This window comes from Rhincodon typus, chromosome 3, assembly GCF_021869965.1.
Source record: "Rhincodon typus isolate 14 chromosome 3, sRhiTyp1.1, whole genome shotgun sequence".
NCBI classification, from domain to species: domain Eukaryota; kingdom Metazoa; phylum Chordata; class Chondrichthyes; order Orectolobiformes; family Rhincodontidae; genus Rhincodon; species Rhincodon typus.
The window spans coordinates 51519642-51544915 of NC_063334.1; the positions used below are offsets into that span (position 1 = coordinate 51519642).

The 25274-nt window shown below is 40.1% G+C and overlaps 1 protein-coding gene across 6 annotated transcripts in view; it reads left to right on the plus strand.

The window, feature by feature from the left end:
- Nucleotides 1–25274, plus strand: part of LOC109919808 (dual specificity protein phosphatase CDC14A-like) — an 82025-nt gene that overhangs the window by 12538 nt on the left and 44213 nt on the right. For all 6 annotated transcript variants that reach the window (XR_007266124.1, XR_007266125.1, XM_048620238.1 and 3 more), the window contains exons 4-7: nt 623–715; nt 15167–15243; nt 24673–24739; nt 25173–25235. Coding sequence is in view for 4 of the 6 variants with exons in the window: in XM_048620238.1 (XP_048476195.1) it covers nt 623–715; nt 15167–15243; nt 24673–24739; nt 25173–25235 (300 nt within the window). In the remaining 2 variants the exon portion in view is untranslated. The remainder of the gene's footprint in view (nt 1–622; nt 716–15166; nt 15244–24672; nt 24740–25172; nt 25236–25274) is intronic.

Below are 25274 nucleotides of genomic sequence, written 5' to 3' on the forward strand. Positions count from 1 at the left end.
GATGCTGCTTGGCCTGCTGTGTTCATCCAGCTCTACACCTTGTTATTTCAGATTCTCCAGCATCTGCAGTTCCTACTATAGCTGATTAAGTATCTTTGAATTGTCGTCGCTGTTGTATTGTAGAAAATTCGTCAGCCAGCATGTGCACTGCAATGAAAGAGCATTAGAACATTATTGTAGTGAAATAATAATGCCTCCTAGTGATGTTGTCTGAGATATAATACTAGAATCTTTTACCTTATGTCCTCCTCCCACCCCTGGCACCCGACCCTGGATCAAGCCTCAGTTTAACCTCTCATCTGAAAGACTGTACCTCTGATCATGAGGTATTGATGGAGCATTGCAATTTGCAAGTTACATTTGCCACTTGTCTCTGATCCAATTATCCCCTCACCCCACTCAACTGATAAGCTATTGTGATTTACTTTGCACATCACCAGGGAAATTGACTAATTAAACTAAATAGTTTTAAAACCGACATGCTGTTTCCAGCAAAATTGAAAAGTGCATTGTCAACATAAGGCAACATGTTCCAAACACTCTTAAATTATAGATAACGTTTGTCACTTAGCTTACTACATATAGCTTTAGTTGCATTGTGATCATTTTGTTTTTATTGTAGTCGTTTACCATGGGAAGGAAGAAAATAGTTCATTACACAGGTTGTGATCAGAAGAAACAAGCAAATGCAGCAGTCCTAATTGGGTCCTTTTCGGTAAGTGTTATGTGATCCATTTTAAACATGTAGTCATTTCAAAGAAGCACTGTGGCATGTTAATACATGATATTGTTTGAACTGAAATGCAAGAGTTATGTTGGTTCAGGTAATAGTTAGTCGGTGTGTTTTAAACAGAGCACTTAGGCCATGAAACCATAAGATCTAGGAGCAGAATTAGGTCATTCAGCCCATCAAGTCTGCTTTGCCATTCGATCATGGCTGATGTGTTTCTCAATCCCACTCTCCTACTTTCCTCCCTGTAACCTTTGATCTCCTTTCTAATTCGGAACATATCTATCTCTGTTAAATAAATTCAATGACTAGGGCTGTGGAGGCTACGTCAACAATGAGCACCACAGATTGAGCGCCCTGTGAGTGAAGAAATTCCTCTTATCTCGGTTCTAAAAGGCTTTCCCTTCACTCTGAGGCTTTGCCGTCAGTTCCTAGTTTCTCTTACTAGTAGAAATGTCATCTCCACATCCAACCTATCCAGTCCTCTCTGCATTCTGTAGGTTTCAATCAAATCCACCCCACCCCATCCTTCTAAACTCCATTGAGTACAGACCCAGAATACACAACTGCTCCTCATGTGGCAAGTCCTTCAACACTGGGATCATTCTTGTAAACCTCCTTTTGGACCCCCTCGAAGGACAGCACATCCTTTCCTACGTAGCCTAAAACTGCTGACGATACTCCAAATGAGGGCTGACCATAGACACTCTCAACAGTACATTTCTACTGTTGTATTCTTGCCCTCTTGAAATGAATGTTAGTATTGCATTTGCCTTCCTAACTGCCATATTATCCTGGAGAATTCTGAAGTAGGACTCAAGTAATTTTGTGCTTCAGATTTCCAAAGCCTTTTCCTGTTTTAGATGATAGTCAATGCCTCTGTTCTTCTGACCAAAGTGCATAATCTCTCGTTATCCCACATTGTATTCCATTTGCCACTTCTTTTCCCAATCTCCTACCCTGTCCAAGTCCTTCTTCAGCCTCGTCATTTCCTCAACACTACTTGTCTGTCTACCCATCTTTCTGTCATCTGCAAACTCAGTACCTTTATCCAGATCGTTAGTGTATAAGTTTATGGTCCCAAAACTGACCTCTATGAAACTCCACTAGTCACCAGCTACCATCCTGAAAAAGACTCCTTTAACTCTAGTCTCTGCCCTCTGCCAGTCAGCCAATCTCTATCCATGCCAGTGCCTTGCCCCTAAGACCATGGGCTGTTAGCTTATTTATCAGCTTCCTGTGTGGACCTTGTCAAAGGCCTCCTGGAAATCTAAATAGATCACATTCACCTGGCTCTATTTTGTCTAACTTGCTCATTACCACCTCTGAATTCTAACAGATTTGTCAGGTCTGACCTCCCCTTGACAAAGCCATGCTGACTCAGCCCTATTTTACCATGCACTTCCTAGCGCTCCACAGTCTCGTCCTTAATAATGGACTCTCTGATCTTATCGGTGAACGTGGTCAGGCTAACCAGGCTATAATTTCCTGTCTTATACCTCCCTCTGTTAAACAGGGGTGTTACATTAGTCATTCTGTAGTCAAGTGGGAACCCTGTGTGACTTCAGTGATTTTTGAAAGATCACCAGCAATATCTGCACAATCTCCTCGGCTATCTCCTTCAGAACTCTGGTGTGTCGTCCGTCTATTTATCAACCTTCAGACCTTTCAGATTCCCCAACACCTTCTCCTTAGTGATGGCCACTTCACTCATCTCTGCCTCCCTGACTTTGGCATACTGTGAGAACTGATGCAAAAAACTTATTCTGTTCCTCTGCCCTTGTTTTTCCCCATTACTACTTCTCCAGCCTCACTTTTCCAGTGGTCCAATGTCCACTTTTGCCTCTCTCTTTTACAAGAGAAAATTGCAAGAGATTTTATTTTACATATCTTTTCCAAACAACTGTGGTCAGTTCCTCCCTCATCTTTATAGTTAGCTTAGGAAATGTAACATTTTTACAACTAATTACTGGGGAAGGAAAACTACTGGGGAGGTTGCATCTTGTCCACGAACCAGAAAAAGGTTGGATGTTTGTCGGCTTCATTCGTTATTTTAAACGTTGCACAAAATTGTTCCTGACATTCAGTGAGCACTCGGGCAATTTTTTTCCAACAGGGTAATCCTCTTTATCTACAATTCAAGACCTTAAGATTGCTTTGCTTTGGGGTTCTGAACTATATCAGTTGTCATACAACTGTTTACAGATGACCGAACATAGCTGCTTTTCGTGAATTTGCCTACGGTTGCAGGTGGTTGAAGGCACTTTTTTTTTCTGCAATCTAGAAATATAGAATTGTAACTTTAAATAATACATGTTTAAAATCTTCTTACTTGCACAAATAAGGTTAGGAAATGCATGGACACAGATGTCCAAGCTTGAGATTTTAGCCTTGATTGCTTGCTGAATGTGTTTTTTTTTTTTTTTTTTTTTTCCTTTTTATTCATTAATGGGATGAGGGCGTCGTTGGCTGGGCAGCATTTATTGCCCAGAGCACAGTTGAGTCAACCAAATTTGCTGTGGGTCCAGAGTCACATGTCAGCCAGACCAGGTAAGGCTGGCAGTTTCCTTCCCTAAAGGACATTAGTAAATGGGTTTTTCCTGACAATCAACAATGGATTCATGGTCATCATTAGATTCTTAATTCCAGATATTTTATTGAATTCGAACTCCACCATCTGCCATGGCGGGATTCGAACCCAGGTCCCCAGAATGTTATCTGGGTCTCTGGATTAATAGTCTAGCAATAATACCACTAGACCATCGCCTCCCCTTGTTATAGCTCCCTCAGCTTTACCAAGTGGCAGTATTGGCATTGGCATATGATCTTTATTGAACACTCCATATCTTCTGAGTGTTTGAATATAAACTCTTCTCAATAACTCCAGAGAAATATAACATTGCTAAATGATCTGCCATGAGTTTCAAGGATTGTTTTATTCCCTTTGGACCAAAGTACCTGGGCTACTTTGTTACCCCAGAAAAATCTCGTGATTGTAATGCAAGGTGGGAGTGGTTCATTGAACAACATAGATTCCATCCCTTTTCCCAGTCGCACGCCACATTAATGTAGATTGGAATTTTGGTTCTGAATTTAGTTTGAATTACTATTCTGGTCATAGCAACTTCTTCAATTCTGTGCTTCCAGGCAGGATAGTACAGTAGTGATTGAGTCTATTTACAGTTTTTTTATAAACTTGGACTGTTGACAGTGAAATTTTGCAGATAGAGGAAAATTTGAGAGCATGGAAAAGGATGCATATGGCAAGAAAGATTGTTTAAATATAGCCACTTGTATTGGAAGACTGGAAGTAAAAAACATGTACTATTTGCTACATAATTAAAGAATTGTACATCCTTAAACTTCTGTAATCTCCAATTTTTGCCTTGTGACCGCTAAAATTACTTGTGTTTATTTGTACTAGAGTATTGGTTCTACACTTAACTGCTTAGTCATTCATTCCTTATTTTAATGCTACTGCTGCTCTTCTCAAAAGATTTGAATGGTAATTACTTGTAAAAGTAATTACATACATTTGCACAAAATTACTGTCTTATTACGTTATTAATATACTGTGTTCCCATTTAGATTTTAGTCAATCATTCAAAATATATAATTGTACACATCCCATTTGCAGCATCTCTGGAGAAAGGAAAAAAAATTAACTTTGGTAAGATTCTTCTTCAGAACTTTAGAATCTGCTCTGTTTCTCTCTCTAGAGATGCTGCCAAACCTGCTGAGATTCTCCAGCAATAGTGAAAGGGAATTTGATACTTGGGGAAATAGACAAATGCTTCTCCAGAAGTAAACTTAATTCCAGAGGTAATCTGTTGCCTCCATGGTACCAGAATAAAGGATGTCACTTAGTGGCCCCAGAGTTCACTGAAGGTGGAGGGGGAAACCACCAGTGGTCATGGTCCACGTTGATAGCAATATGTAGTTCTGCAGACAAATTTTAGAAAATTAGGAAAGAGTAGCAAGCTGAACCTCCACAATTAATAATCTCCAGATTACTACTGGTATCCTATGCTAGTGAGCATAAACACTAAGAAGAGAGCATTTGACTGTGTCATTGAAGTGTTGAAGCAGAGAGGGTTTTAAGTGCCTAGAATATCTGCATTAGGTCTGTCCTGTCTAGGTTGAAATGGTTACTCCTGAACAGAAACCTGATGAGTTTTATCTGTCACTTCTACTTTTTTTTTGCTAGTGTTTTTGGGGAGGGATTAAATTCATTTAGCAGGAATGTTGCAACTAGAAGGTAATAGTTCAGGGGGGGATAAAAACCAGGTACACACAAGGTGCACAGAGAAATTGGATAGACCGATCTAGAGTAAGTAATATCAAGTTATTAGTTCTGAGAGCAAGTGGGGTCTAAATTAGGTTTACTGTACATGTATTTGAAAGTGACAGTTTTGCAAAATAAGATTGGTAAACTGATAACCTAATGCATAATGATGGTGTGGTGACAAAAGAAACTTGGTTCAAAGGTGGTCTGAACTGGGAACCAAATTCTTCTTGTCTTTGCTGAACACCTTGCCTCTAAGTAAGGGGGTTATTATAATATTGATTTAATACAAACATTATGTGCTGGAGAGAGGATGTCTGAGAGTGGCGAAAGGCAAAATCTGTTTGGTTAAAGCTTAGAAACAGTAGCAATATCATATATTAATGGATGTATTATATACACCACCACTAATTGGAAAGATATAGATGAACATATTGGGAGGGAGGTTAGAAGAGTGCACAAATTGTGGGATAGTTTTAATGTGGCACTTTTACTATTCTAGTGCATCTTAGTGTATAATTATGTAAATGTATACTGTAGAGGGCATGAAATTTATTAATTACATTCATGAAAATTTACTGGATCTGTATATTTTTGATCTAATAAAGGAGACATTTCGGGCACTGTTTCTGTGAAATCAGGTAGGTCAAGTGGATTAAGTGTTAGCAGGGAATATTTAAGTGATAGTGATCATTGCAAGATGAGGTGGTAAAGGATGAGAAATCCAGAGTAAAAGTAATGGGTTTGTGCAAGGATAACTTCAATGAGATCTAGCCCAAGTACATTGGAATCAAAAATTGACAGGAGAAATTGTAACTGAATAATGGCTGCCTTTAAGTTGAGATGCAGAGTACATTCCTACAAGAGGAAAGATGAAGCATACAAGCCAGAGCGCCTTAATGATGCAAAGAGTAACATGGAAGAGAAAAAAAGTGCATATAACAGTTCCTACAGATGTTAAAATTCATTTTAGAACCATGCTGAAAATACAGAAAGTGAGGCAGAGTATGAGAAAAAAACTGGCAGCCAATGTAAGCGGGAAACTGTAAGTCTTCAATAGGTATATAAATAGTACGAGGATGGTAAAAAGGGGGAATATGTTCTATAAGGACAGAAAGAAATTCGTGCATAGAGGTAGGGGTATGATTGAAGTATTAAACAAGTACTTTGCATCAATTTTAACAAACAAAAAAAATGCAAATCATAGTGGAAAAAGTAAGTGATTGGGAAAAATTTAAAAGTTGATATGACCATCATCTTACCATCCTCAAAAAACAGGAGTAGTGCCAGCTAACCGCAATTGAAAATGTTACGTCCTTACATCAGAAAATGGTCTGAGGATAATCCTGATAGCTACAGATCAGTTTAACCTCAGGGCTGGGAACATTTTTAGAAGCAATAATATGGGACAAAATTAATTTGTGAAAGGAAGGTTGTATTTAACAAGGTGGAGCTTCTCAATGAGATAACAGAAAATGCTGAAGGTAATGCAGTTGATGTAGGGCTTTTTAATTGCTCATGAGGAGATGTGGGTATCAGTGGCTCAACAAGCATTTATAGCTCATCCGTAGTTGTCCCTAAGGTGTTGGTAAGCTGTATTTTTGAACTGCTGCAATCCCTGTGCTGTAGGTATACCCAAAAAACTACAGTCAGTTTTGCTATAACACGTGTTTCTTCTGCGCAAATTGGCTTTAACGCGATTTGAAGAATTCAGACCACTAACTGTAGTATGCAAACTTTCCTTAGATGTATTAGCTATAACTCAATTCCAGTCCCATTCGTCTAAATGGTGCGGCTATTGCATGATTTTCTTATAACACAAGATAGTTCCGTTCTCGTACAATATCGCGTTATATGAGAATTGACTGTGTATTAGAGGGAGTTCCAGGATTTTGACCCATTGAGGAATGGTGGTATATTTTCGGGTCAAGATGGTGTTTGAATTGGACGCGCACTTGCAGGTGGCTGTGTTCCCATCTTTTCTATTGCCTTTGTCCTTCTAGGTGGTAGCAGTCATGGGTTTGGAAGGTGCTGTCTAAGCAGCCTTGGTGAATTTTTGCAGTGCATCTTGTAGATGGTACGTACTAGTGCTACTGTTCATCATTGGTAGTGAGAGTGACAGGCACTACATCCACAAACAATCAAGCAGATTGCTTTGTCTTGGATGGTGTCCGGCTCCTTCAGCGTTGTTGGAACTGCACTCGTCCAGGCAAGTGGCGGTATTCCATCATTGCACTCTGAACTTGTGCCTTGTAGATGGTGGACTGATTTTGGGGAGTCAGGAGGTGAGTTGCTCGCTGCAAGATTCTTAGCCTCTGACCTGCTGTTGTAGCCTTAGTACTTACGTGATTAGTTCAGTTCAGTTTGGTCAATTGTATATTCCAACATGTTGATAGTGGGGTTTTCAGTGATAGTGATACCATTGAAAGCCAAGGAGAGATTGTTAAATTCTCTTCTGTTGGAGATGGTCATTGCCTAGCGTTTGTGTCACGAAAGTGTTACTTGCCATTTGTCACCCTAAGCCTGGATATTGTCCGGGTCTTGCTGCATTTGTTTCAGTATCTGAGGAGTCGTGAATTTGCTGAACATTGTGCAGGCAACAGTGAAGATCCCACTTCTTACTTTGTGATAGAGGGAAGATCATTGAAGCAGCTGAAGATGGTTGGGTTTAGGACATTCTATCCTGTGGAACTCACACTGTGATGTCCTGGAGCTGAAATGACTGACCTATACCTATTGCAACCATCTTCCTTTGTGCCATGTATGACTCCACCCAGTGGAGAGGTTTTCCCTTTGATTCCCATTAACTCCATTTTGCTACTGCTCCTTGATATGCAGTCTGTCAAATGTGGCCTTGATTTCGAGGACAGTTACCCTTGCCTCACCTCTGGAATTCACCTCTTTCGTCCGTGTCAATACAGTGTGGAGCTGGAGGAACACAACAGGTCAGCAGCATCAGAGGAGCAGGAAAGTCGATGTTTCGGGTTGGGACATTTATGCCCTTCTGCTGCCTGACCTACTGTGTTCCTCCAGCTCCACACTCTGTTGGCTCTGACTCCAGCATCTGCAGTTCTTGCTATCTCTGTTGTCCGTGATTGGACCAAGGCTATAATAAGACCAGGAGTTGAGTGGCCCTGGCAACACCCAAACCGGGTATCAGTGAGCAGGTTATTGTTAAGCAAGTGCTCTTTTTTATAGCTCTGTTGATGACCCTTTTCATCACTATACTGCTGATCATGAGTAGACTGATGGAGTAATTGACTGTGCTGGATTTGTCCTGCTCTTTGTCTACAGGACATATGGTCAAGTTTCCACATGGTTAGGTTGATGCCATATAGGCTTTGAAAGAGTGTCAGCAATGTTGAAGCTAATTGAATAAAAGGGATAGTGACAGCATGTGTATCAAGTTGGCCCATGACAGGAAACTGAAGTGGTGAATGGTTCTTTTTTGGACCGGAAGAAGGTATACAGTGGGATTCCCCAGGAGGCTGGTGTTAGGATAAACCCTGCTTTTCTTGACAAATATTGATGACCAGGACTTGGGTGTACAGGTTAGAATTTCTAATTTTTTTTTTTTCAAAAATGAGTTAGCTAAATATCTAAAGAGAAGATTTGCAGGGAGCAAGCTTGTTGAATTGCCCTTGCAGGGAATTGGCATGGGCAAAATGGATTGAATGGCTCACTACTTTGCTGTAGCCATTCTATGATTCTAAATTCCATTTGTGCATATATTTACTTAGTTTATCTTTGCTCCCTTTTAATGATCGATACCTTTGCACAACATGCTTAGGAGTCATAAATCAACTTCTGTTAGTGTCAACAACAGTTAGTTTCTCTGGCATTTGGATACCTGTCATAGGAGTACAGTTGGTTTTAAAATATTGTCTCTTTCACTGTTAAGGATTTTATTTACCTATGTATCCTGTAGACTCTGGAATTTTCTGTCTACCTGTGCTGAATGCAAAGATTGGTCAGCTTTTCCATTTCTTTGAATCAAATGACCATTTTTCCTGCTTTAACCTAAACAAGATTCTCCAGTTTTTTGACTGCTGAGTGACATCGCATCCTATATTGATCTTGTCCTTGTGTGTCGACAGAGTCACCAAATGTGAATCAAGAGCAGAAATGTGATTTTTAGTTATAAATACATTTACTTCCCTGTGCAGAAATACTGTGGCATGTTCTGTTTCTCTTGCTGAATTCATGTCAATGTAATCTAACTTGGCATATGCCAGGAATTGGTACTGGGGCATTTCTGGTTTGAATGGTGTAGTACCATCCTGTTAACCTGGCTAAACACTTTGAATATGGAAAATAAAATACACACACGTTCTAGCTCTCGCTCTCCAGCTTTCATATGCACACTTTTTTTTTGTAATTTGTTTGGAGTACTGCAGTTGATTATTCACTATTTCAGTATAGTTCATGAAGAAATGAGCATTTAGTTGTGATAGTAGGTAGTCAATGTAGCAGTTGGTTGTCTTGAATGGCAAGAACATGTAATGTTACTGTGCCATCTGTAGTGGAGTTTTGTAGTAGAATTTCTCACAGCAGATTAAAACTTGGATCTAAATTTAGCCTTTAAGTGAGACCAATGGAATCCCACCCAAACGTATTCTCTGCTGAAGGGTAGGTTTTGAAATGAAAGGAAGAACTATGAAATGTAATTTTTTTTTGTGTGGGGAAATTAGAGGTGATGGTAAGAATTATTCAGTCACAGTAACTTTCGCTGCAAATGGCAGTTATGATGCCATCTCCATCATACATTTTGCCCAGGGCCAGCCAATTTAGAATCTGGATTGCTTAATTAATCCTCTACAGACCAGTAGTATTGCCTTTTCAAATTAAATATTGTGGTTAAAGTTTTTCTTTGTTGGAATGAGTGAAGAAAACAGGTGTCTTGAAAATATGTATGAAAAAGATTTAAATGAAATAATAGACAGAATGATAAGCAAATTGGGTGGGAAGGAGGGTAAGTTTGATAATTGTACTAGATGAATGATGAGAGCATCATGAGACTAGAACTAAAATTAGAATGAGGCTGAGTATGACAAGAATGAAGTTGGGTTTTGGAGAGTTGCAAGGAAAATTATATGGAACAGTTGCGCATAATTGGTCAAAGGTGGGCAGTCAAGAACATGGATAAATGAATGATGGAATGGTCAGCAGAGTTGATGCATTCCCTCTGTGTAAAAACTAGAAAGCGGAGGGCTGTGTGTTTTGTCTTTTGACAGGGTGAAGGAAGCGTATGGAAAGTGTATAGTCTGCCCATTTCTGCCCCTACCACCTCAGCTTGGCAAATCAGCAATGGATATTCAATTAGTAACTGCCAGTGGTCACCTTGCCACCAGACAATGTAAAGAGTGGTTTTACAGTCAATTGGCAGTCTCATTCAGGATGTTATGTATCAGAGGGATGATACGAAGATCAGTAAGTTTTCCCAGATCCACGTTTAAAGACTTGCTGAATCTTCTTTTTAAATGGCAGGCTCAAATATATTTATAGAAGAAGTCCAGAAACATACTGACATTGCCACTTCCACTGGTAGAATCTATTACTACATATAGCCATGGACCGTAGCAGATTTTTTTTTTTCTTCTCTTGTGCCACCTTGTTATACCTGATATAAAGCACTTCTAAACATTTTACTCTACACTTAAATAGTGCAGCAGAAACTGAAAAATACAAATAATTGGCATGATTGTTTCAAAACGACTGGCAGGGTTCTGTTTAAGCATTCACTTGCCTTCCAAACTATCTGCAGCTGGTGTGACGATATTGTATTGCTGACCGGAGGTCATCGCGCCATCAGGCCTCCAGGAATTTCCTGCCATGTCTCTGTTCAGCTTGTGCTATTATGGATGTGTTGTCCCAGTCGAATTAGTGTCCACCTTTGTCCATGTGTATTGAAAGCAGTGAGAATTGGTGTTCGTGTATCCTTATTGCCACTTTTCTTCCAGTTTGGCCTACGTAATGTTTCTCACAGTCCTTGCATGGTATTTTGTATATTATGTTAGTTTTTTGGTTGTGGGTATCAGATCCATGACATTTGTCAGTAGCTATCGCAAGGTGGTTGTAGTTTGTAGGCCACTCTGATACCTAGGGGTCTGAGTAGTCTGTGGTCATCTCTGAAATGCCTCTGATGTACGGTAGGGTGACTGTCACAATAGATCATAGCAAGAAGACATGACACGGTAGGCACCCTACCGTACATCAGAGACATATCAGATGACCACAAGACGACTCAGACTCCTAGGTATTGGGGTAGCCCACAAACCAACAACCATCCTGTGACCGTTACTGACAAATGTAATGGATCCCATTACCCACAACCAATAAAAGTAACATAATATACAAAATACCATGCAAGCACTGAGAAGCATTGCGTAGGCCAAACTGGAAGAAAACTGACAATACGGATACACGAACACAAACCAGCCACCTAGAGACACGACCAATTCTCACTGGTCTCAATACACAAGGACAAAGAAGGACACGAATTCAACTGGGACAACACATCCATAATAGCACGAGCCAAACAGACAAGCCAGGGAATTCCTGGAGGCCTGGTATTCTAACCAGAACTCTAATCAACAAACACGTTGAACTGGACCCAACATACAAACCACTGAAAACAGAATCAGAAGTGATGCCAACCACCCCAGCAAACCAAGGCATATAAATAACAAGCAGGACAGGACACCAATGCTTCAGAGGTGCACTAATGATGTTACCTAGCAGAGTGACAAAACATCTGCAGTCAAACACACTGGCTCAGTGAGAAAGTCTACAACCTCATCCACAACCCGAGCTACAAATCTGGAAGATCAATTTTCATCATTGAACAGCCATTAGCCATTAGTAGGCTGGAGGTAGGATTTCTGCTTCTCAACAACAGGAAGTCCTACCTCAGGTGTTATCAAATCATTTACTGGCAGATCTCGAGTATTAGCAGCATCACAGCCAATACTACTTTTTTGAGCCTTTAATGAGGCATCCAGTCATGGACTGGAACTTGGTAAGTATTTGGTGATCAACAAAGGCTGACCACAGCAGGGGACACAGCGCTGTAGAGGCTGTGAAGAGAGTGTTGGTATTGGTCTTGGTGGCCCTTAACTTAAAATCAATGGTCCAATGCCATCCCAGCTGCTAGTAAAATTGTTCTGAGGAAATGTCATTGGACCCGAAATGTTAACTCTGATTTCTGTCCACTTGCTGCCAGACATGCTGTTGAGCTTTTCCAGCAATTTCTGTTTTTGCTGGTAAAATTGTGCTGGAGCATGGTGGGTGGGTAGCTGGCAGGCAGGCATTTAACTTGCTTACCCGCACTGCCTCGAGCGGGAGGAGCATCAAAAATCCAGTCTTTCTTGAATGGGAACTGCATTATCTACAGTTCTGTGTCCCCAACCGAACTCTTCTACTTTATTCGTCAAGTCAGTGTGGTTCCCTTATAAATAGGTATCCGGTATCACCGCTACATTGTTGTCTCAAATGTAAATTTAAAAGGTAATACAATTAAACATTGTTTGGCTTTAAGATTGAAGCATGTTGTTCAGGATTCAGTATTTTAAACCTTTTATAAGTCAAATACTCATTACAAGCACCCAGTTTTTAATATAAAAGTAGAAAATGCTGAACAAGAATCATGTGTAAATGTTGAGTTGAACTCCTCTCTCCAGAGATGCTGCCAGATCTACGCACTCCCAGCACTTCCTGTTTTTATTTCTTGAAAATCTTTGAGTGTACTTTTGATGAGTTACATTGTCCTGTCTAAACTGACAACACATTCGTGATAAAAATTTTTAAAACATGGTAGAGCGTGTTTTGAAGGAGAAAATAAGTAATGATGGTTGACAAGTTTTTTTTTTTTTGCTATGAGTATATCCTACCAATAATGGCAAGCTGTCAAGAACTGATTATTCTAACATCTACCCAAAGAGAAAAGAAAATAAAATTTAATTAGAATGTAACAACATAACATTCAACAAAGTTAACAGCAGATCAAAAAATTCTAAGTATGGAATCTAGAGATTCCAAGTGGAATTTAACTGGGTATACATTTGTTTTTATTCAAACATGGTCACTGGGAGGAAGCCCCTGTACCGATTGATAAGAGTACAGACACCACAAATTACTCTCAGGTTGGTCTTGCTACCACAAACACTTGATTCATATGATTTTGTTGGGTTGTACAGCGACTCTGAAATACTTGTGTGGGAAGTTGTGCTTATAGCAACTGTAGAGCTGATCAGAAACAGAAATTGCTTCTGTTCTGAAGGGTCACTGGACTCCGAAACATTAACTGTGCTTTCTTTCCATAGGTGCTGCTGGACCTGCTAGGTTTCTCCAACAATTTCTGTTTTTGTTTCAGATCTTCAGCATCTGCAGTTCTTTGTTTTATTGTAGGATTCACCAGTTCTCCTTCATTACAGTATTTGCCCAGTCTTTGATAAATCAGAATCTTGATAACTCTGTCAGTAAAGGAAGTATTAGATCTGGCATTGAACATCTGAGGCTACTGTCATAACTGCTTAAAAAAATCTGAAACAGCCATTCAAGAAGAATGGCGTGTTTTCCTGGCATCCTGGCTAATTTATTTTCCTCAATCAACAAAATATCCTCTAATAGTCGGTTTTGTTTTAAATCGGATTACTGTTTGTGGGAGCTTGTGCAAATGTTGGATGCTGTGTTGCCTAAAAACAGCAGGGACTAGACTTCAGAAATTCTTCATTTGCTCTGACGTGTTTTGAGACAGTTAGTCATCATGAAAGCCGCTGTATAAATGCAAGTCTGTCTTTCTTTGAATTTATAGAGTACATAGAGAAATATTTTGTTATACTTTATTGGTAGATAACTTCTGTATTTTGCATTGGTGATTGGAGCCATTTCATTTTAAGAGAAAGCCCACACAAGACAGACATTATCACTTTTGTTTTGAGTTCCATTTGGCAGAATTAAGCACTCATTATGGATCTAAGGGGTGACATTTTCCACACAGGGTGGTGCGTGTATGGAATGAGCTGCCAGAGGAAGTGGTGAAGCTGCTACAATTACAACATTTAAAAGGCATCTGGATGGATGGTGAATAGGAAGGGTTTAGAGGGATTATGGGCCAAATGCTGATGACTGGGACCAGATTAAATTAGGATATTAGTCGGCATGGACAAGTTGGACCGAAGGGTCTGTTTCCATGCTGTACAGCTCTATGAAACATAAACGGAAATGGGCAGAAAAATGCAGCAGGTCTGGCAGCATCTATAGAGAGATAATGGAGTTGATGTTTCGAATCCAGTGACTTTTCTTCACTGAAGGACTCAATGTCAACTCTGTCAGACCTGCTGAGTTCTTCAGTTTTTGTTCCATTTTCATTTTGCGTTTCTACAAGACTTAATTTACCTGCAAACTTTTTTTTTGAATTTAACACTGACTTCCTGTTCATAACTTGAAAAGATATTGGTCTAAGCTGTAGTCTGGAGAAACTGGAGTCTGGTACACTTTCTGCTTTGGAATATTTTTATGCTTGTTTAAATCTCTATTTTGTTAATTCACTCTACTGTTAAAATCTCAAAACCTTTGGCCTCCGTCTCCAGAAACAGTCGAGAGCATGTCTGGCAGAGTAAGCAACACTGCTTAAGGAAATGGAATCTGACAAAAGCACATATGCCCCAGTGAAGAAGGCTATGTTGGATTTTTAAAATGTATTAACTCTAGAATGAATGGATGGAGAGTACAACATGATTGACTGTGTGTTGTGATGTAACTCCAAGCCTGGTTTTATTTATTTTAATCCTTGTAGAGTAGACTGCAAAGAGTTTTTCTCTGCGATCTTCAACAAATTATTTCTAATTCATTAGGTAAACATATACAACATTGCACAACTTGGAACTGCACAATGATTGCTTATGTTGTAACATTCGATATACATGAGTTATCCCAAAGATTTAATTCACCTGAGAATTTTAAAAGGAGTGCTCATTTTGATCAATTTTATTCTGAAGTTACAAAGATCTGTTTTGCTTGCTAGGATAGTTAGTGTTTGGACAATGTGTGTTCAAGCCAAAACTACAGCAGAATATCATAATTAAAACTTATCATTAAGTGCTGCAATAAGATTCCTAAAACCTCACGTGCTCAACTTTTGTTTCCACCAGGTAATTTACTTAAAAAAATCTCCAGAGGAAACCTACAGACTGTTGATAGGGGGAAATAACACATACCAACCTTATAGGTAATTTTCTTTTTACAATTTCCCTTTCCTGTCATTGCTATTGATTTAGTTAATAGGTTTAATGAGAACAGTGGAGTCATCTCCTAAAACTGGAACTAACAGTATATTTGCTGAGCTTTAATATGTTTGTTGAGATGATTACTTTGTTGACACTGTATTCTTACTAATTCCAACGGAAGAGGGAGATGAACAGCTGGTGCATTTCCTTCAGTTCACTGAGATTTAGATCCAGTTAATACTCACTGTTTGTTGTTTGGGATTTGAAAGCTGAGGTTGTGTAGAAGCAAGGGTGACACTAAGATCTACTCACTAAAGAATAATGAACAAATGATGTTATGTTTGCAACCAAAGGCATCTGTGATAGATCTCTCAATGGACTAACTTAAACCTGCTAATAACTATTCTACTGCACCCAGTAGGCATTACTTTACCGTGTGTCCTGACCTCATTTAAGGTTCAGAGGCTTGGATGGAATTTTGGGTTGAGACTTCGACACTGGGGCCAAAAGTGTTTCATAGACTGCAGGGTCAGGAACACATCATCCAGCAGCGATTTATTCACCAAATTGGCCAAATGTGGGAGTTAGGATAGGCTTGTGTGTCATTTAAATCCTAATCCCCAAAAATATCACTACTACCATCTCTCAGGATGGAATAGTACCCACAGATCAGCACACCAGATGGAGGTGGTCAGGCACCAAACCATACTTCTGTCTGGGCCTAGGTGAAAATTTTGTTCTAAGTATTTCTTTCACCTTGCGTGTCTCACTATTCATGCAGGATTACAATTATAGGAAAACATGAAGCATGATTAGTCGTAAGTGGTAAATTTCGCAGAATTTCTTTTATTACAGATCCTAATTTTACAGAGAAGGAAGGAATTGCAATGAAGCCAAGCATTGCTGCCTTGGGAGTAATAAAAATAACTATAAGTTTCTCATCCATATCACAGCCATACATGAGCTAAAACGGTGACTAGTGTTACTGTGGGATAATCTGTCATAATACTGTTACGACAGCTTTTTCAATAGTTCTTAACGCTGACCTTACTGTTGATGAGTGAAAGAACCTCTGCAGAAATTCATGTCCACAGTCTAATTTGTTCTTTGCTGAATTGGTTACTTTCTCAATGTAAACTTTCTTTGAATGTGTATATAAATTGAGTTGCTGTTGTGTACACATGATTCAAGTTACTTAAATGAGGCAGGAACTAATCATTCTGATTATATCTTTGCCATATTTTAGCAACGCAATTTTTAAAAAAATTCATTCACTGGATGTGTGCATTGCTGGCAAGACCAATATCTATTTCCCATACCTAATTGCCCAGAAGACAGTTAAGAGTCAACCACATTTATTGAGAGTTTGGAGTCACATGTAAAGGTAGTCTCCCTCGAGGAGATGAATATGAACCAGATGGGTTTTCCAATAATTGACAGAATTCATCATTGGCCTGTTAATTCCAGATTTGATTTTTTTTTAAAATTGAATTTGAATTTGAATTCCACCATCTGCCATGGAAAGAATCAAACCTGGGAGCCCAGAATAGTACATGGGTCTCTGAATTAATAATCTAGTGATAATGCTGCTGGTCCATTACCTCTGCTGAAAGCATTCTTGTGATGGTCTCTACCTCTGGACTAGGAGGACCCTGTTCAAGTCCCATCTGCTACAGAGGTATGTAAAAATATCCATGATCTGACATAATGGGGAATTTAAAAATCCACAAAACCAGAGATTTTCCTATTAGAGGCGTGGTAAATGAGTTCATCTTGCAAAATTGAAACTGACAACTTGCATGAATGTTTTGCCTTTAAATTAGTAAAACATTCCAAGGTACTCGGCGGAAACATTAACAAACAAAATTTGGCAGTTAGCTGCGAAAGGAAGTATTAAAGCAAATGACCAAAAGGCTGTTTAATGATGATGGGGTGGAGATAGCATTCCAGAACTAACAATCAAGATAGCAGTTGAAAACTGGTCCACCGGTGTGGAGTGATTAAAATCAGGCATGAACCAGAGGACCAGAATGGGACAAGTAAGGCACTTCAGGGCATTGTTAGCTTGGAGGTGGTTAAATATTGGCTGGGACTTTGTTACACTTGCAAATCAAGATGGGAATTTTAAAATTGAGGCATCACCAAACAGGAAGCAACCATGAGCATTCAGCAATTAGTAATTGAGCAGGATATGAGCCACAAAGTAATAGATTAATTCAAGATTATGGATCGTGACAAATGAGAGGTTAGCTAGGATAGCTTCGAAATAGTCAAGTGTAGAGGTAACGAAGGCATGGTTGAAGTTTTCAACAGTAGTTTGCCTGAAGCATGGTTGAAATAGCTGATGTAAAGGTGTAAGTAGGCAGGTTTATTAATGGAGTGGATATGGAGTCAGAAGCTTCTTTCTGGATCAGATAGGAAATGGATGTTGTGAACTATCTTGTTCCATCCCAGCCAGTAGCTAAGGCAAGTTAAATAATTGGAATCCCAATATTTCTGCTTATCCAGTTTGCGATCTTGGACAGTGGAATGGTTGAAGCAGGCAGTGGTGTAGTTTATCATTGGAGTACATTTAGAACTTGCTGCTCCTCAGTGACATCTAAAAATACGTCATGAGAAATAAGAACTGTGACCAAGGATAGAGTCACAGTCATGCAGCATGGAAACAGACCCTTTGGTCCAACCAGTCCATGCCGAACTTTATCCCAAACTAAACTGGTCCCACTTGCCTGCTCCTGGCCCTTATTCCTCCAACCCTTTCCTATTTGTAATTCCATTCAAATGTCTTTTAAGCATTGTAATTGTACCTGCATCCACCACTTCATCAGGAAGCACATTCCACGTGTGAACCACTGTGTTTAAAAAGAAAATTACTTCTTGTGTATTTTTAAATCTCTCTCTCACCTTAATGTGTCCCCTAGTCAGGGGTAAAGGTGTAGAAGCAGGTCGGGAAGCTATATTGGCTGTTTTTTGTTTTAGATATGAATGGAATCAGAGAAGGACACCTCCCACCGAAATCAATTGAAGGAGGAGCATTGGAGTAGGGTGATTTGTAAAAGGTGCAGGCAGACTGAGAAAGGTGCTGAAGGTCAGTCAAGTGGGATGTCACTTCTGAAGAAGGGAAGAAACTTGAACAGTAACTTGGAAAAGAAATTGGAAATTTTTTTAGATTGTAGCATATCAATGATCAGATTGAGTTTGGATCAGGAATCACAAAATTTTGTAAATTAAATGTTCAAGCCCTGGAGGTTTAAAGTATTTAAATTCCAGTAATGGAGGGAAGAATTAGTTTAGGAAAACAAAAGTTGAAATTTCTTAATATCATTAGCAAGCTTTAAATATTCTATGGTGATATGCAATTTTATAATTCTGGTTATGATTTTCCAAAATTTCCTAGATTTTGGAATTGAATTCCAGCAGATGAGAAGTTAGCAGATTTAAACATTTCTATTCAAGCCAGAGAGAAAAGAGGCAACTATAGACCAATTAGCCTGACATCAGTTGTCAGAAAAATGCAGGAAGCTATTATTAAGGCAGCATTAACAATGCACGTCAAAATCTGTGATCAAAGCCAACAAAGTTGTTTTTTTCACAAAAGCAATTGTGTCTGATTACATTTTTTAAGAGGTTTTTGAGGATGCAGGTAGCCACAGAATAAGGAAAGATGAGAGAATTGCTGTACTTAGGTGTGGTGTTTGTTAGGGTGCCACACAAGATTAATATGCAAAGCAAAAGCTCACATTTGTGGGTGACCTATTAGACAGGAAGGAGAAAGAATGGGGTAAAAAGGGGGTTTGCAAATGTATTTATCCATTTGTGGATATAGACGTTACTGCTGGGTCACAGTTTATTGCCCATCCAAAGTTGCCCTTGAAGGTGGTAGTGAGCTGCCTTGAACCTCTGCAGCCCATTTGTTGGTAGACTGACAATGTTGTGAGGGAGGGAGATCCAGGATTTTGACCCAACAACACTGAAGGTACTGAGACGTTTCCAAGTCCGGATGGTGAGTGACATGAAGTGGAACTGGCAGATGATGGTGTTGCCATGCATTTGCTGCACTTGTCCTTGTAGATAGTTGTGGGTGTGGTAGGTGCAATCTAAAGAGCCATGCTGAGTTGTTGCAATGCATTTTGTAGCCTGTGCATTCTGCTGCCACTGTGCTTTGGTGGAGAGAGTTATGTTTATGGAAGTGGACTGCTTTGTCCTGGATGGTCCCAGGCTTCCTGAGTGGTGTTGGAACTGCACTCATCTAGGCCAGATTGGAGTAATATGTCACATTTCTGATGTGCACCTTTTTGTGTAAGGTGGACAGGCATTACAAAGTCAGGAGGTGAGTTCCCCCCCGCCTCTGCAGGATTCAGAGCCTCTGACCAGCTATTGCAATCATTGTACTTGTATGGCATGCTCAATTTCTGGTCAGTGGTAATGCTAGAATGCTGATTTGGGGGATTCAGCAATGGTAATTCCATTAAATTTCAAGTGGCAATGGTTCGATTCTATTTTGTTGGAAATGGTCATTGCCTGGTATTTGGGTGGTATAAACATTACATGCCACTTGTCAGCCTAAGCCTGAATATTGTCCAAGTCTTGCTGCATTAGAACATGACCTACTTCAGTATCTGAGTGATTGATTGATTGCAAACCGTAGAATCCCTACAGTGCAGAAAGAGCCTTTTCAGCCCATCGAATCTGCACTGACCCTCCCAAAGACATCCCGCCCAGACCCCTACCCTATCCCCATAACCCTACATTTATCATAGCTAATCCACCTAGCCTATATATCCCTGCACATGGTGGACAATTTACTACAGCCAATCCATCTAACCTGCTGGGAGGAAACTGGAGCACCCAGTAGAAACCCCCACAGACGTGGGGAGAATGTACAAGCTCCACACAGTCACCCAAAGCTGGAATTGAACCTGGGTCCCTGGTGCTGTGAGGCAGCAGGGCTACCCACTAAGCCACTGATCTGGCATGGTGCTAAACATGGCCAGTCGTCATGAAACATCCCAACTTCTGACCTTATCATAGAGAGAAAGTCATTGAAGCAGCCGAAGATGGTTGAGCCATTCCAGCAGAGATGTCCTGGAACTGAGATGACTGAACGCCAACAAAACAGTCATCTTCCTTTATGCCAGATATGGCTTCAACCAGTGGTGGGTTTTTCACCTGGTTCCCATTGACTGGTTTTACTTGGGTCCTTGATGCCACAGTCTGTCATGCAACCTTAATGTCAATAGCAGTTACTCTGATCTCACCTCTGGAATCCAACTGTTTTGCCCATGTTTGCACCAAGGTTATAATGAATCTGGGGGAGTGCTGTAGTGGAACATCAATTGAATGGTAGTGAGCAGGTTGTTGCTAAGTGGGGACTGCTTAATAGCACTGTTGATAATATCTTCCATTACTGATGATCAAAAGTAGACTGATGAGGCATTGATTGGCCTGTTGGATTTACCCTGCTTTTGGTTTAAGGAACACACCTGTGCATTTTACACGGTGGGGTAGATGCCAATGTTAAAGCTGGATTAGTACTGTTTGGTAAAGGGCTCAAGTTTTGGTGCACATGCCTTCAGGACTATTGCCAAAATATTGTCAGGTCCCATAATCTTTCAATATCCAACTATTTCTTGATGTAAATCTTGGAGTCATACAGCACAGAAACAGAACCTTCAGTCCAACTGATCCATGCTGACCAGACGTCCCAACCTGACCTAGTCCCATTTACCAGCATTTGGCCGATTTATCCCTCAACCCTTATGATCCGTACACCCATGCAGATGCTTTTTAAATGTTGTAATTGTACCTGCCTCCACTACTACCTCTGACAGCTTGTTCCATATATGCACCACCTGCTGTGTGAAAAAGTTATCCCTCAGGCTCTTTTTAAAACTTTTACCTCTCACCTTAAACCTATGCTCTCTAGTTTTGGACTCCCCACCACAGGAAAATGACCTTGGCTACTTGCCCTATCCATGCCTTTCATAATTTTATAAACCTCTATAAGGTCACCTCTCAGCCTCCGACGCTCCAGGGAAAATAGGCCCACCCTGTTCAGCCTCTACCTATAGCTCAAATCCGCCAATCCTGGCAATGTCCTTGTAGATCATTTCAAGTTTAATAACATCCTTCCTACAGAATCATGGCCTGAATTGAAATGGTAAAGAATGGCATCTATGATGTTGGGGACCTCCTAGAGGGGGTTCAGATGGATCATTCACTCAGCTATTCTGGCTGAAGACTGTTGCATATGCTTCAGTCTTATCTTTTACAGTGTGTTAGGCTCCCTCACCATTACAGATGGAGATATTTGTGGAGCTGCCACCTTCAGTGAGTTATTTAACTGACAACTACTATTCAAAACTTGATGTGACAGGACTACAGTGCTAAGATCTGAGACCTGTTGGTTATGAAATTGCTTAGGTCTGTCACTTGCCTGTGTTTGTTTGGTATACATGTAGAGCTGTTTTGTAGCATCACAATTTTGATGCCTTATTTTTAGGTATGCTGCTTCCTGGCATTTCATCCTGTGCTCTTCATTGAGCCAGGGTTGATACTTCTGGCTTGATGGCAACAAAGAAGTTTGAGTGTCTCGAAGTATTCTGCTGCTGGTAATGGGCCATGGTGGTAGTGTCACACAACATGAGAGAGGGTAATGCTAGGGTGGGGAGTCCAATGCAAAGATGGGACATCATTTCCCCAAGGGCTATAGAGTAGTCACTCTGTCAAGATACTGTCATGGACAGATGTATCGTGTCAAGCAAGTTAATGAGGATGTTTGTTTTTCCCTCTTATTCACTCCCTCACCATCTGCCACAAGCCTAGTCTAGCAGCTATGCTCTTTTAGGATCTGACCACCTTGCTCAGTAGTGGTGCTTGAGCCACTTTTGTTGAAGGACATTAAAGTCACACTGAGCCTGAATACATTACATGCCCTTGCCACCCTCAGTTCATCCTCCAAAGGCGTTGAACGTGGAGGAGTACTGAGTCATTGGCTCACTGGGGTGTGGTAGGTGGTAATCAGCAGGGGGTTTCCTTGCCTACATTGGATTTGATGCCATGAGACTTCATTGACTCTTAAACCCAATGTTGAGGACTCGCAGGGCAAACCTCCCTGCTGTATATACCATTGTGTCGTCACCTCAGCTGGCTCTGTCCTGCCAGTTCGAAAGAAGAGTCATACTGGACTCTAAATGTTAACTGTTTCTTTCTCCACAGACGATGCTGGACCTGATGAGTTTCTCCAGCAGTTTTATTCTGTTTTTATGGTGCTGGTCGTGCCTGGAACATGGTATCCCTAAGTATGATTCCGCAATAGGGTGATATCAGACTGTTGCTTAACTCATCTGCGCAACAGCTCTCCCAATTTTTGGCATTAACCCTCATGTTAGGAGAACTTTGCAGCATTGACAGGTCTGTGTTTATCATCAAATCCTTCACTGATGCTGCCAGACCTGCTGAGCTTTTCGAGCAATTTCTGTTTTGCTGGCTGCTGTGTTTGTCTTTGTCATTGTCATTTCTGGTCCCTCCATCAGTACCAGGTGATCTATCCGGTTTCATCCCTTTTTTCTTCTTTTTTGAGACCTTTGTACCAGTTGATAAAACAATTAACTGCCCTCTCTCTTTTATGTTTAAAGCCAATCACATTGGGTCTGGTTTTGCAAGTAGGCCAGACCAAGTCACGATGGCAGATATCCTTCCCTAAAGGACATCAATGAACCTGATGGTTTCTATGACAATAGTTTCATGATGATTAGACTTTAAGTTCCAGAATTTTTATATCTTAAAAAAAATCCACCTTTTAAATCTGGTTTCTAAAGCATTATTTTGGTCACTGGGCTACAACAATAATAACACCATGCCAGATACTTAACAGGTGAAGTGCATGCTCAAGAGGTCAATAGATGGAGTCTAGTGTGGGGAGGTATGTTTAGAGAAACTTAGTTGTATAGACTCATAGAGTACAGAAGAGGTCCTTTGGCCCATTTGAGTCTGTACTGCCAAAACCATGCTAAACCTACAGTACTGTGACACTGAAGTACCTGACCCATAACCTCGACGGTTTTGACATTTCAAGTGCTCATCCAAGTTGTGTTTTTTTTTTTTTCTTTTTTTTTTTGAAAAGTTAAGGTTACCTGACTCTACCACCTTCCCAGGCAATGCATTCCAGGCCTACCACCCTTTTGGGTTGGGCATAAGTATTTTTCCTCCGCTCCACTCTAAAATACATCCTTTTCAGGTGATGTTTAAAGATTGTAAGTGGGGTTAGAGTGCAGGATGTTAGTATGTAGTTATGGCAAAAAGATTGCAGCATGAGATTTTTGTCACATTTGTACAGTGCTTTGACAGTGCCACACCTGGAATACTGTGCAGATTTATTTGTCTTTTTGGACCCTGGTTAACAAAGCACAGACCAGGTTTCCGTACTTAACACAAATTACTATTTATTACAAATAGATACTAAATAGATTCTAACTACAGATGACCAAGCATGAATTGTTGACGCAGAATTCTATAGGTTAAAACACTAAACTCAATTATAAAACCCCACGTGTGCACGCACGTATGCGTGTACACAAAGTTGCTGTTATGGGCAGAGGAAGTCAGTTCAATAGTTGCTGACTGTAGGGTTTGCTGGGATGAACCTTTTGACTTATTAGGACCTGCTGTTCCTTAATCTCCAATCTCCAGGCACTTTTCACTCTCGGAAGGCTCAATTTACAATTGATTGTGACTGATTCTCAATTTACAATGTCTCTGACTTATTGGCTAAAAGCAGCAGTTTACAGCAATTGGTCAGGGAAAGTAAAATGGCTTTCTTCTGGTTTTAGGTATTATTTACTGCAAAGATGAGAACACCACCTCCCTTCTGGAGGTCTAGAGGCTTCTGACCACCGTGTTCTTACCCACAGGCTGTACAGCTAGCTGGAAGGCAACTGCAAAGTTGTTGGCAGGCAAATGGCCTTTGTCATTGGTCACCATTCCACAGACTGATTAGCTACTTGTTGCCAACCAAATCTCCCTACATATACACCCATTGGCTCCAGCTTGTCTACAGTAACCTGCCTCTTTTGGTTACATAAGTAACTGTTTAAACAGCACTTACAATAAGGACTGGTAGCCTGTTTTTAAAAAGTTCAGCAATCCCCTCCACAGTCATTGGATTTTTAAGCAGTCCTTTTCCCATTTTGTTCGTCAATCAAAAATTTAAAAAAAAAAGCACATGGCCTTTACAATGTTTAAGGCATTTTAGACAGGGAATTGAGGGATATGAGGAGGATTTGAAAAGTGAGTTGAGACTAAGAATGAGTCATTATCACATTGAATGACCAAGAAGGCCCAAATGCCAATGATCTATTACTACTTTTACATCTTCTGTCTTGTGTATTTGGGTTTTGTGTTTGACAAATATCAAACTTTTCTTATTGCAGGGATGCTTCATTTGGCACATGTACATATAACTTAACAGTTCTGGACTGTTTACATGCAGTTAGTAAGGTAAAGCGATAAATACAGTATCAATTAGCATTTCTTGGTGTTGTATTTTCAGTGATTTGCTAAATGTGGCTTAATAATGCAGTTGTTAATATCGGTTTGTACGCTTGTATAATGGCAAATTTTGCACACAATTCATCCTTGCACACAAACCTTTCCTGTCGTCCTCTTCCTCCATTTCAGTGTCTGAGACTTTTGAATGATTCCAAAGATTTGCCTCTACTATTCTACCTAGAAGTCTATTTCTTGTGTTAGCAACTCTGTATGAAGTACTTTCTGCCATCAGTCCTGAACTTCCATTTTGTCCATTTATGCATGTATCTCTTTTTAACTTGTAGTAATGATTTTACTCGAAGGATGTTTCAGATTAACCTCCATTGACTGTTTTCTTTATATTTTTGTCAATTGATAAACATAATTCTTAACCTCTTTGTAGGCTCTGCAGTATAACTTCTTCAATTTTAATACATTTGATGTGGATGAATACGAACATTATGAGGTTAGTGTTTTTTTTTGATTAACGAGAAGACTGCATTTT